Source organism: Epinephelus lanceolatus, chromosome 14, assembly GCF_041903045.1.
Source record: "Epinephelus lanceolatus isolate andai-2023 chromosome 14, ASM4190304v1, whole genome shotgun sequence".
Classification (NCBI taxonomy): domain Eukaryota; kingdom Metazoa; phylum Chordata; class Actinopteri; order Perciformes; family Serranidae; genus Epinephelus; species Epinephelus lanceolatus.
The window spans coordinates 22,965,774-22,979,230 of record NC_135747.1 but is presented as its reverse complement, the minus strand read 5'-3'; the positions used below and the strand labels follow the sequence as shown (position 1 = coordinate 22,979,230).

The 13,457-nt window shown below is 43.0% G+C and overlaps 1 protein-coding gene across 1 annotated transcript in view; it reads left to right on the top strand.

Moving 5' to 3' along the window:
* Positions 1-13,457, top strand: part of lrp2a (low density lipoprotein receptor-related protein 2a) — a 56,998-nt gene that overhangs the window by 24,216 nt on the left and 19,325 nt on the right. The window contains exons 30-47 of the mRNA XM_078174498.1: positions 66-243; positions 465-593; positions 1,445-1,611; positions 2,252-2,395; positions 2,579-2,688; positions 3,206-3,383; positions 4,299-4,512; positions 4,599-4,838; positions 4,981-5,169; positions 6,023-6,955; positions 7,056-7,221; positions 8,926-9,084; positions 9,182-9,471; positions 9,577-9,777; positions 10,184-10,426; positions 10,520-10,645; positions 12,183-12,302; positions 12,876-13,007. Of these exons, the coding sequence (XP_078030624.1) occupies positions 66-243; positions 465-593; positions 1,445-1,611; positions 2,252-2,395; positions 2,579-2,688; positions 3,206-3,383; positions 4,299-4,512; positions 4,599-4,838; positions 4,981-5,169; positions 6,023-6,955; positions 7,056-7,221; positions 8,926-9,084; positions 9,182-9,471; positions 9,577-9,777; positions 10,184-10,426; positions 10,520-10,645; positions 12,183-12,302; positions 12,876-13,007 (3,919 nt within the window). The remainder of the gene's footprint in view (positions 1-65; positions 244-464; positions 594-1,444; positions 1,612-2,251; positions 2,396-2,578; positions 2,689-3,205; positions 3,384-4,298; positions 4,513-4,598; positions 4,839-4,980; positions 5,170-6,022; positions 6,956-7,055; positions 7,222-8,925; positions 9,085-9,181; positions 9,472-9,576; positions 9,778-10,183; positions 10,427-10,519; positions 10,646-12,182; positions 12,303-12,875; positions 13,008-13,457) is intronic.

Below are 13,457 nucleotides of genomic sequence, written 5' to 3'. Positions count from 1 at the left end.
CAATTTCATTTTGAATAGCATCTGTAAGACACATATTTTTTTCTTTTGCTACTCTCTGTGAAAAGGTTCTGCAACATCCCCACGCAATTACCATTTTTGAGGATTTTGTGTATTGGACCGACAGATACATCAACCGTGTGATGCGAGCCCATAAGTGGCATGGGGAGAACCAGACAGTGATGCTCTTCAACCTCCCTCAGCCCATGGGTTTGGTGGCAGTACACTCAGCCAGGCAGCCGGCAGGTATGGCAAAGATATTCTATATTAGGGCTATTCAGTTATACTGTTCAGGGGGCCACATGTTCAGAAAGCAAAGGGCCTGGGGGCTGGACATTTCCCTGAGTTATTATTCTCATAATGGATGTACACTTCACGCAACACGCCATAATCCTGGAGAACTTTGTTGACTGTTTGTGGATACCCATGTGTGTTTGCTTGTGCATGTGTGGTTTGACAATACCTAGGTGAAAATCACTGCTTAAGGAGTCCCTGTACTCATATCTGCCTGCTCTCTGCTGTGGGACCGAGGTACTACTCCTGTGCCTGCCCCTCAGGCTGGACACTGGCGGCCGACCAAATCACCTGCACCAGAGGTATGCATCCTGCCAAGTGGAGGAAAACACTCATCACTCAGTTTGATGAAAAAGGAAGTTGGGTCAGATGCAGCTGATAAGTTGACGTACTCCTAAGGTATTTTATCTCAGCAGTGGTTATTGTTGTAGAAGACCAAACCTGTTATTGTGGAAATGATGGCTTCTGCATGCTTTGTTTGCTGCCTTCTTAATGCTGGTAAGAGGAGAAATCTTTGAAAACACTATTCGTATTATAGATTGATCCAGGTCCTTGTCAACAGTCTTCCATTTAGATTCTCTTGTAAACTGCTGTTCTAGTCATAAATATTAAGAATCATATAAGCATGTCTTTCAAGGTCTTAGGAGACAAGGGACCTTTAATTCAAAGTCCAAGGAGTCCCCCTTAGGTCAACAGCTTAACTCATCTCAGGTTTCAGCCCATTCAAGCCAAGCAGAACACAGTCTCCCCTGAGGCCAACGATTATCCGAGAATGAAAATGCCCCACAACCATTCATCGATTCTAATCTCTGATGACAAAGCAAATCAGATTGTGGAAACAACTTTCGCCAGTCAATCCTTTTTATATATAAAGGCCTGTTCGCTCAGGATCCTATATTCTGCGCAAGGTATCATACCCTAAAAGCGACTGGATTACCGTGGGCTAAATCCATATCCAGGAAACCTGGTTTCCTAGCCATGTTTTGGAATCGGTTACATAACTTGTAAAGTACTAAATACTTTACAGCCTTGAGAAAGATTCTAGCTCTTGAGTTGGTGTACCCTGATGTAGCCTTTGTTTGTTGTTTTTCTACAGGAAGAGCAGTTTGTAAACATATTTTTAATGTTTTTGCATTAAATTTTTTTATTATAGTTGAGGATCCTTTCCTGGTGGTGGTGAGAGACAGCATCATCTATGGCATTTCCTTGAACCCCGATGACAAGAGTAATGATGCAATGGTCCCCATTGCTGGGCTTCAGAATGGCCATGATGTTGACTTTGATGACAATGAGCAGACCATCTACTGGGTGGAGCACCCGGTAAGTTACTGTCATGTCATAAATGGTTCAGTTCAACACTTAGTTGTCCTCCAGAAAACAATTTGATCCTGTTTACATATGGTAGTAACATGCGATTCGGTGATCTGAACACAAGTGGACATCCAAGTAATACTGTACATCTCCATTCGGACTTGTGTGTCTCATGCGTCTCAAACTGACCACGTGTGTCCAGATTTTGTCACTGCCTACGTCATTTACGCTAAAAGGTCAAAGGGCCCCCCGCAATTTTATTACGTGCACACTTTTGCTAGCTGCTCACTAGCATACTTGCTAGTCATGTTAGCTTTGAGGCTGCACAGTTAGAGATTTTGACCACCAGAACTGAACATGTCTTCTTCCATGGGTCAAAACAATGGACAGTCACGCAACACCTCATCCAACGCTCTAACCAAATCATCATCACCTTCTGCACTGATGATGTATTTTTTGTTTTAGCTTCTTCGCAACACATCAGGAACCCATTAGTGCATGTTGATACCAGGTGTAAACAGGGTCTTTGAGATAAAGGTTATCTGGAAAAATACACTATAAAAAGTCAATTAAAACATGCTGGGAACACAAGATGCACTCAACACATTCAGCAGTGGTTGAGATTAGTCTGTCCTCCTTTGTCCACCAGGGTGAGATCCACAGAGTGAAGTCAGATGGAACTAATAGGACAGAGTTTGCCCCTGCAGCCATACTTGGCTCCCCTGTCGGCCTGGCCTTGGACTGGATAACCCAGAACCTGTACTACACCAATCCAGCCACACAGTCTATTGAGGTAAGACAAATAATACTCATGTCGTGCTGTTGTTTATTCATTATTACTGACTTTAACTTTAACTAAGATGAATATCTTTTCGTGGTTGTACTCTTAATGGAAAACAGAATACCCGAAATAGCGTCGATACACACCTCTATGTCGTATAATTAATGTCCCTGTTTTGTGTTTGTGCTCGGCCAGGTTTTGAAGTTGAGAGGGGAGGTACAGTACAGGAAAACCCTAATCACAAATAACGGCTCTCCAACTGGCACTGGCAGTCCTGTTGGCATCGCAGTGGACCCAGCACGTGGGTAAGCCCCATTTAACACAGTCCTGGCACGGCCGCTCATCCCCACAGCCACTGAGCTCTAACAGCCTCCTCATCGCCATCTGCTCTGCCTCTAGAGAGAACTCAACCAGTGTTACTGAATACCACACTGCACACTCAAACCCCAGCAACGTACAATAGAGTACAATCAAGTAACAATGAGCCATCCCTTCTCACTCTATTATGAAAACATTGCTGATTTGGGGTGATATGACCTAAATCAGTGTTGCAAGAATTTCATACTTAGACGCAGGCTTGACCTGGTCCTCTGTGGGTTGAGAATTTTTTCTAACCTAATAAAAATCCTTGATAATCCAGTAAATGAACTCAGAAAGTGTCCTTTCATTCAGCTAAATGTAAGGCTGATGTTCTGAGTTCCGGAAAAGTTTATATTTTTGAGATTACAGGTCTCTGTGGTTTGACTAGAAAATGTACTTAATAAGCATAGCAATCCTAACTGACTAACAAACCCCAACATCCATTCTTGATTGTCTTCAAAGCAAACTGTACTGGACAGACCAGGGAACAGAAAGCGGCATTCCTGCCAAGGTGGCATCTGCAGACATGGATGGCTTAAACCCTGTCACCTTGTTCACCAACAACCTGGATCACATTGAGTTCGTCACGGTGGACATCCAAGAGAACAAGCTGTACTGGGCAGTTACAAGCACTGGCACGGTGGGTGTCCACTCTCCTAGGTCTCAAGAATTACCATTTTTTAATTCTATAAAGTTCTGACAAATGTTATATGATAAGCAACTTTATTTTAAATGGAAAGTTAACCTTGAAATCAAAAATACATTTTTTTCCCTCTTCCCTGTAGTGTTACTTATCAGTCTAGATTGTTAAGGTGTGAGTTGTTGAGTGTTGAAGGTATCAGCCATAGAGATGTCAGTCTTCTCTCCAGTGTAATGGAACTAGACGGCACTCACCCCAAAAAATACATTTGAAACACTTAACAACAATGTCTCTTTCCAAAAATCATGACCCCGTAACTCAAGATAATCCACAGACCTCGTTGTGAGCAGTTTGATGTGGGAACTGTTTTCTTTGTATCGAACTACGCCTGCCAAACGTTATCACTGTACAGAAAGAACCATGCATCTACTCATGGATGGGTGACCTGATGATGTGCTCGTGAAAGTGTGAGATGTTAACATAAATGGTGTCCTCCTTGGCTGGGCTGCAACGTCAGCTAGGTCATTTGTGCTAGGTGAGCTAGCAGTAACTGCGCGCTTTCTTGGCGAGTGTAGTTTGGTAGAAAGAAATTAGTTCCTACATGAAACTGCTCACAACAAGGTCTGTGGATTATCTCGAGTAAGCGGGTCATGATTTACGGAAAAAGACATTGCTGTTGAGCTTTTCTAATGCATTTTTTTTTTGCTGCAAGCCAACTAGTTCCATTGCCATCTCTATGATATCTCCAACACTCTGCAACTCACACCAAAACAATCTAGATTGATAAACAGCACTACAAGTAAGAGGAAAAATATGTATTTTTTTATTTTGAGGTGAACTGTCCCTTTAATCTTGGTTATTGTACAAGATAAACATGCCATATTTGACTGCCTGTCTGGTGTGGGATATCCACAGATTGAGCGTGGTGATCCAGATGGGACTAACCGCATCACCATAGTGACAGGCCTATCTCACCCCTGGGGTGTGGCAGTCTATCAAAACCACCTCTACTTCACTGACCGCAACTTTGAGGTCATAGAGCGTGTGGACAAGTCCACGGGTGCCAACAGGGTTGTGCTGCGAGACAACGTTTCTGGACTCAGAGTTCTGAAAGTGCATTACAGAGAGAGTGAGTAACACAAGGAGACATCATCATCTTGGCTTGTTGTTGCTTTTTCTTGTGTTTATCATACTGTTTTCTCTCCCAAAACTCAGCCTCTGCAGGTACATCAAACGGCTGCACCAACAATATGGGAGCGTGTGAGCAACTCTGCCTGCCTCGACCACAGGGTCTGTTTACCTGTGCATGTGCCACAGGGTTTAAACTTAATGCAGACAACAGGACATGCGCTCCCTACCAGTCGTATGTTGTCATCTCCACTCTATCTGCAATCAAAGGCTTCAGTCTAGAAGGGGCAGACCACTCTGAGGCCATGGTGCCTGTGGCTGGGAGAGGTCAGTGATTCTCAGAAATGATCTACTACTGTATGCTGGAATAATGAATAATACACTAACTGACAGACTAACTGAATATCAGATATTCCTAATATGGTTTTTGTGTTTGAAGTCTCTTAATGGCTGGGTTATCCTCCTGCAGGCCGTAATGCTTTACACATTGATGTGCACATTGCCTCGGGTTTCATCTACTGGTGCGACTTCAGCAGCACTGTGGCGAATCAAAATGGGGTCAGACGGATCAAGCCAGATGGCTCCGGATTACATAGTGTGGTAACATCTGGAATCGGACGCAACGGGATACGAGGCATTGCTGTGGACTGGGCTGCAGGTATGATGTTGTGCCAGCTCACAAGTGTGTTAAGTGCTTGTTTTGTTTAGCCACATAACATAAGTAGTGTGGAATTAAGACGGTAAACTAAACTGTTATTTTAAGATCTGGTTGAATCTCTGAGGAGCCTATCCCCGCTGACATTGGGCGAGAGGCCGGGTACACCCAGGACAGGTTGCCAGACTGTAGCGGGGCTGACACATAGAGACAGACAACCATTTATGCTCACATTCAGGGCAATTTAGAGTCCCCAATTAACCTAACCTGCATGTCTTTGGATTGTGTGTTGAAGCTGGAGTACCTGGAGATCATGCAAACTCTGCACAGAACTGACTTGTATGACTTGTATTGCTTTTGCATCTACAACAACCTAATCCTCCCACAGCAATATATATTGTCTGATTTTAAGCTGAATAAATACACTGTTCTTAATCTGTTGATTTGGACTAGAAAACCAAAAGACAGCCTGACTCATTTGAACTTGCTGTATGACACATGCCTAAGGCAGCAGACTTTCTGGTTGAGTCAAAGTTAAGAAGCTTTATCATAAGGCTGGACTCTCAGAACACAGAGATCAGTCCCACACAGGTGACAGGGAAGACGATTTAATAAGCTGGTTTTGGAAAAACAGAGACAGCTGCAGACAGGAAAATCTGTTTCCTTGTTACTCATTTTTAATTGCATAGCTTTAACTGAAGACATAACTGAAAATCTACCGTGTATTATAATAATGATAATTGATAACACCATCATAATGTCAGCTGAGTAAAGTGTCTTGTTTATTTGTGACCTAACATACAAAGCAGTTTGTGACTGATGACCTCACTTTAAACACTATGACCTCTGTCCTCAGGTAACCTGTATTTCACCAATGCCTTCCTAACTGAGACATACGTGGAGGTGCTCCGTCTCAACACCACTTTCCGCAGGGTGCTGCTGAAGACCCAGGTGGATATGCCACGCCACATCGTGGTGGACCCCAGAAACAGATATTTGTTCTGGGCTGATTATGGACAGAACCCCAAAATTGAGCGAGCACTCTTAGACGGAACCAACCGCACAATTTTGGTGTCGTCAGGAATTATTACTCCACGAGGTCTCGCTCTGGACTGGCAAACTGGCTACATCTACTGGGTGGATGACTCCCTGGATATGATTGCCCGGATCAACCCTCAAGGAGGGGAGACAGAGATCGTCAGGTACGGCAGCCGCTACCCGACTCCTTATGGAATCACAGTGTTTGAGAGTAGTATCATTTGGGTGGACAGAAACCTCAAGAAGGTTTTCCAAGCAAGCAAACAGCCTGGCAGCACTGAGCAGCCTGCTGTCATCAGAGACAACATCAACATGCTGAGGGATGTTACCATCTTCGACCAGCGCACTCAGCCTACCACCGCCCAGGAGCTTAACAGCAACCCCTGCATGGAGGCTAATGGAGGCTGTGCCCACTTCTGCTTCGCCCTCCCAGGTTCTGGCACAGGTAACCAGAACAAAAAATGCAGCTGTGCTTTTGGGAATCTTGCAGCAGACAGTGAGAGCTGTGTGGTGTCAAGGGATGATTACCTCATCTACACGACTGAGAGCACCGTGCGCAGCCTTCGCCTTGACCCCGAGGACCACGCATTGCCCTTCCCTGTGGTCAATGTGCCACGTACCTCTGTGGCACTGGATTTTGACCTCACAGACAGAAGGATCTACTTCACACAGAGCTCAGGTCCAGGATCAAGCAAGATCAGCTACATCAGCCTGTCGTCTCCCACCTCAGCTCCTGTAGTGGTGGCTTCAGGTAGGCTTTGCAGTTACACTACAAAACACTTATTCCTCTTGTTTATGGACGCAGGAATTGACACTGGGGATATTGCTGATGTTGCCCTGTGTTTGGACAGATCTAGGGGCTCCTGATGGCATCGCTTATGACTGGATAAACAGAAGAATTTACTACAGTGACTACATCAACCAGAGCATCAGCTCCATGTCTGTGGACGGCTCTCAGAGGACTATCATTGCCCACGTTTCCAGGCCAAGGGCCATCATGTTGGATCCCTGCAGGGGGTAAGACTAACACAACACACCCTCTCTTTGTTCATTACATTAAACTGAAATTGAAAAGTAAACTAGCGCAGTGCCCATTTAAAACATTCCTGTTCGGAACGGACCAAATGCTTGGCCTGTTGTATTGCTGCTTACAGCTTTCTCGAGAACTGCTTATACAAACAACTTCACACTTGACACTGCACTTCCTTGGGTTCTGAGCAATACACATGGGCCTTAAACAGCTATAGATTTATTTGATGTTAAAATATGAAAAATATTAAATTATGTTACTATTCTAACTCATTGTAACCTGAAATAAGACACAAAAGACCCCCAAAGCACTTAAAAATAAGCTACTCAGTACTCACTGTGTACTTCTACTTTAGTGGGAAATATTGTAATACTACATTTACCTGAAAGAGACATGTTACCAGTTATGTTGCAAATTCAAACACCTGTGAAGTAAATTAAGGTGTTAATTTCCAAACAGGAGTATTTGTAGCTTTATCTGACTAAATACTAGAAATGTACTGATACCACTTTTTCCTTCCTGATACCGATTCCGATCCCTGAACCTTAGGTATCTGCTGATACCAAGTACTGATCTGATACCAGCGCGTAAAATAAAAATGGATGGAATATGAATTGTTGTATGTCTCAACTCCTAAAACTCTATGTCAAATATTAAGAAATAAATACATAATAGTAGAATGAATGCCATAAAACTTTTTTTTAATTATTATTATCCAGTGTTGACACTGATCAAGACACAGGTTAAAGCGCAGCCACACAATTTGGTAAAAAAGACATTTTAAAGGCTACAGTAGAATGCTTTTTAAACTCTGTTTCATTTATCTGTAGCGTGCGTATGTAATGACGTGAGGCATTACGTGGTATCAGATTGGTCATAGGCTGTACTCGCCGATACCCGATATCGCATTTTAGGCAGTATCGGAGGCATTTCTGATACTGGTATCGGTACAACTCTACTAAATGGTTACAATATATATATATATATATATATATATATATTTATTTATCTTTTATTTTTGTTAAAAATTCCTGTTTATTTTAACTATATATTTGTAAATACTCTTGTTAAATTTCTTATATTTTCACGTATCTTTCCTCTCTTGCAAGGAGCACCTGTAACACAAATAATTTCCCCTCGGGGATCAATAAAGTATTTCTGATTCTGATTCTGAAATACTGTGGTTATAAAAACACACCCAAGTCGCAACTTCAACACTGCACGTCCCTTGATTTCCAGCAATACAACGACCAAGTGTGACATATATTGGATAAATGGTTTTGCAAAGGACTTGGCGGCTGTGGCTCAGAGGTAGAGCGGTCTTCCACAATTTGGAGGATAGGTGGTTAGATCCCTGGCTCCCCCAGCCCACATGTTGAAGTATTCTTGGGCAAAATACTGAACCCCAAATTGCTACCAACGGCTGTGTGTTAGTGCGAGTGAGTGGTTACTGAGTAGCAGATGGCACCTTGTATAGTAGCCTCAGCCACCAGTGTATGAATGTGTGTTTGAATAGGTGAATGTGGCATGTTGTGTCAAAGTGCTTTGAGTGTTTAAAAGACTAGAAAAGTGCTATACAAGTGCAGTTCATTTACACATGCTTACATATAAATATACATTTATAGATTCATACAGACAGACAGACAGACAGAGATTTCTTGCTTCATAGTTAGTCCTTCCTTGTTCCACAGATACATGTACTGGACAGACTGGGGAACCCATGCAAAGATTGAGCGTGCCACCCTTGGTGGAAACTTCAGAACAGAGATTGTGAACAGCAGTCTTGTGTGGCCTAATGGACTTACTCTGGACTATGAAGAGGAGAGACTCTACTGGGCAGACGCCAGCTTGTAAGATCAGATAAATTCCACTTTTGAAATATATTCTCAATTTTGTCTGTCACCTTGTCAAACTATTGTTATTATCATTATTTTGCTTTGCCATCAGACAGAAGATTGAGCGATCCTCTCTCACTGGGTCCAATCGGGAGGTCATTGTCAGCACAGCCATCTACCCCTTTGCTATGACCATGTTTGGCCAGTTCATCTATTGGACTGACTGGAACACACGCAGCATCTATCGCGCCAACAAGCACGACGGTTCTGACCAGAGGGTCATGATTCAGAACCTCCCCTCTCGGCCAATGGACATCCATGTTCTGGCCAGCAGGAAGCAGCAGCAGTGTGACAGTCCGTGCCAGCAGTTTAATGGCGGCTGCAGCCACATCTGCACACCAGGTACAACCAGTTTCATCCTGTCACTTTGTTTTTTAGCACAGTATTCCTTTAGTCCAGTAATTGAAACCTCCAACTAATTGTGTAAACTGCAATTTTATCTTGTAGGACCCAATGGAGCTGAGTGTCAGTGTCCATCAGAGGGCCGCTGGTACCTGGCTGACAACAAGCACTGTATTCCTGATAATGGGACTCGCTGCCAGCCGGGCCAATTCACCTGTATGAATGGCCGCTGTATTCGTGCCCAGTGGAAATGTGACAATGACAACGACTGTGGAGATGGCAGCGATGAATTGGAGAGAGTCTGTGGTAGGGTGTTCTTTAAAGGTTTTGTGGATTTGTGCTCTGTTGAATCATCTAAAATCTCTGTTGATTATTAGTCATAGAGCCCTTACACCTTCTGCATGCCTTCACTAATACTAACAAGTTATGTTTTTCTGCTTAAACAAATTTCTTTCTCAGGACCTAAACCTGACTTCAAATATGTCGGTGTGTATGCTTCCACTTGATGATTAAATTCCATTAACATATACCTACTTAATCAGTTAACACTAACAAACCAATCAATGTGCTTATATCTTTGCATGCAGTCCCACAGCTGCTGTCATCCTTTATTGCCTTGTCAGGTAAAATAAGCTTCCACTGCAGTGTGTGCTGTGTATTCAGGCCTCTCTATTGGCCAAAGCTCTGACCTGTTCTTGATTCTGATTGGCAGCCTTCCACACCTGTGAACCTACAGTGTTCACTTGTGGCAATGGCCGATGTGTGCCCTACCACTACCGCTGTGACCACTACGATGACTGTGGAGACAACAGTGACGAAGTGGGCTGTCTCTTTAGACCATGTGACCCCAACACAGAGTTCACCTGCAACAATGGGCGCTGCATTGCAAAGGACTATGTTTGCAACGGCATCAACAACTGCTACGACAACGGCACCTCTGACGAACAAAACTGCCGTGAGTATCCTCAGTTTGACACAGGAATCAAACAGAAGTAAATGTTGAAATCTAAGTGGTTATTAAATATGTTCTAATTTCTGTTAATCTCAGCGGAGAGAACCTGCCAGCCAGAGCACACAAAATGTCAGTCAACCAACATCTGCATCCCACGTTCGTACCTGTGTGACGGAGATAACGACTGTGGGGATATGAGCGACGAGAGCCCTACGCACTGTGGTGAGTTCAGCAGCAGTTTTAGGATTTAAGCAACATGTCTTTTTTTCTGTTTCACTTGATTATTAATGTTTTCTTTCGCTTTATCAGCTGTACAACTTCTTTCATGACCTTGCAGAGTATTTAATAACATTGATTTTGGCTGATTCTAATTATGTGTGCCAGTTCCAGGTGCATGGTCTACTGGCATATTTAAATGTGATGGAGCTATCAAAATATTATTAGCAACACCTGTCCTTTTATAACAAGTCACAATGTCAGTTGCGAAAAAAAGCCTATTGTCTTAGGTCACTTAGGTTTCTGAAATCACTCCTTCCTTTCCTTTACTCACTCTTCCTTGCATAATGAGCTGCTGGAGTCGTTACTCAAAAAGAGTAATGTATTACAAATAACTTGTTAGTTTTTAAAAAAGTAATTATCTACTGATTACTACCAAGTTAGACCTTACATATGCCCACATATAAGCACAAAACAAGGATGAGGAGACTCAAGATGACACTACAGTAAACTATAACTGCCTCAAAATGAAAACTTTGTCAGTATATGGTAGTCTTCCTAACACGCCATTGTGCAATTGCCTCAGTTAATAAAAAACATGTTTAAATTACATGTGAACAGCATTTAACAGGCCAAACACACTCAAACGAACTCACTTGAGTTGCTCACTTACCAAACTATGGCTTTATAGTAGATTGGTCCAGCTTTTTTTTGAAGTGTTTATCACTAAAGAAGTGATAATACTTCATGAGGACAACCTGCTCCTCCTCAGAGTCAGCACAGGCTGAAGAGCCTCTCCATGGGAGCACTAGACAGTGTCGGCACATTTGATGATTTTTTTCAATCTGCCCATTATGCACATACTTGAAGAACTTATGTAACACAAGTGACGGCATAATTGTTTGATTAGTTACTATGGTTTGATTACTGAATTTAGGAACAGTAACAGCCAAATTTTATTGTCAATTCTGCCATATGTACAGGATATAGATGGGATTGAAATGCTGTTTCTCTCAGACCCTCGGTATAAACATGCAAGTACACAGACAAAAGAGTAGAAAAACGTATAAAGATTAAGTAAGTATTAAATATAAGTAATAAAATTACAGCTAAAGAAAGGCACACATATAAAAAACACACAAGCAGCAACTTCAAGTATAGGGGCAATGAACCATTATTACTATTACTATTACTGATGCATTAACGTGTGAGCATGTAGCAGCTGGTAAAGGTGGGGCTTATTTTTACTATATAAACTGGCAGGTAACTTATGACTTTAAGCAAGGGGTCGATAAAGTCTTATCTATCTAATCTCTAATAGTACATAACAATTTACTGGCTGATTATATTTTGTATTATTAATTTGAATCTACAAAGTAATTAAAGGTATTAAATGTAATGGAGTAAAAAGTATATTTCCCTCTGAAATTTAGTATAAAGTAGCATAAAATGGAAATATTACTTCAAATTTTTTCTTCAGTCTACTTCAGTAAATTTACCCAGTTACTTTCCATTCTCATGCTTCTTTGCATCTTCTACATAGCGGCATCCACATGTTCCCAGAGTGAGTTCCGTTGCTCCAGTGGTCGCTGCATCCCCGCCCACTGGTACTGTGACGGAGGGGCTGACTGCGCTGACGGCTCTGATGAACCCCTCTCCTGCAGTGAGTGTCGCTCAACTCTCTCATCCCCCAAAACGGGCCTGTTGGCTTTGTGCGTCTGTCCCCGCCCCATTATCAGCTGCTCGGTTATTGTGTGTTTGTGTCTGTCCGCCAGTGTGCATCTGTGTGCTGCTGAGAGAGAGTGCTGTGAGTGATGTAGCGGAGAGTGCGAGTCAGTGGTGTATTTCTTTGTTGACGATGTGGTCAGTCAGGCCTCCTATTGTGCGCTGCATTCCTCTGTGGTGACGCCCCTTAGTGTCCTCTCACAAACAGCACCTCCCCCTCCCTTTGTCCACCAGGGGTTACAGAGCCTCACTTTGGCTTTTGTTTAGATAGCTCACCATGCATGGGAATGTGGAGTTGCCATGACTATTTTGAAAGCTTTGCCAGTGTTGTATTGTGCCTTGCTTATTAGTGGGAAAGCAGTGGGGGAAGTACCTGAGATAATTGCAAATCACATCAAGGAAATTAAAGGGAAAATAATTTATATTGAATACAAGTGATGTGGTAGAGGATATTAAAACACAGTAGTTTGATGTTGTATCTACAGTTTCTTGTTATTTGATCTGTCTGCAGCCACACTGGTCAGAACCTGCAACACAGATCAGTTTCGCTGTGATGATGGCAGGTGCATTGCCTCATCCTGGATCTGTGATGGGGACAATGACTGTGGTGACATGAGTGACGAAGACCAGAGGCATAATTGTGGTATGTTTTTTCTCCTTACACTTCTTCTTTCTCTTTGTCCTCTTCCTCATCCCTGTCTGCATCTCCTCCCCTTGTAGCCCATCCTCTTGTTCCCCATCACTTCTCCACTCTGCCCCCTCCCGCTTCCCTCATCCTCTCGTTATTCAGGACACTGATGGATTAGGATACACACCACTGGGGGAGTGTTATGTGGGAGACACTGGCAGTCAGTGCCCGGCATCTTTTAGTCTCCTGTAGAAGGTCTCCAGTCCAAGGAGTTGACATTCCTGATTTCTCCTGCCTCACTCGTTACTTTGTGCATGTCTCCTTTCTCTGGCTTCCTGGCTCAGGGAGGATCAAGACTCTTATGTCTCACCAAAGTGAGCTCCAACAATAAGATGCCTGAAGCTAAAGACTTCAGCACTGCCTGAGCCTCTGTAGGAGACTCACTTCAAACAATGTGGATCAATC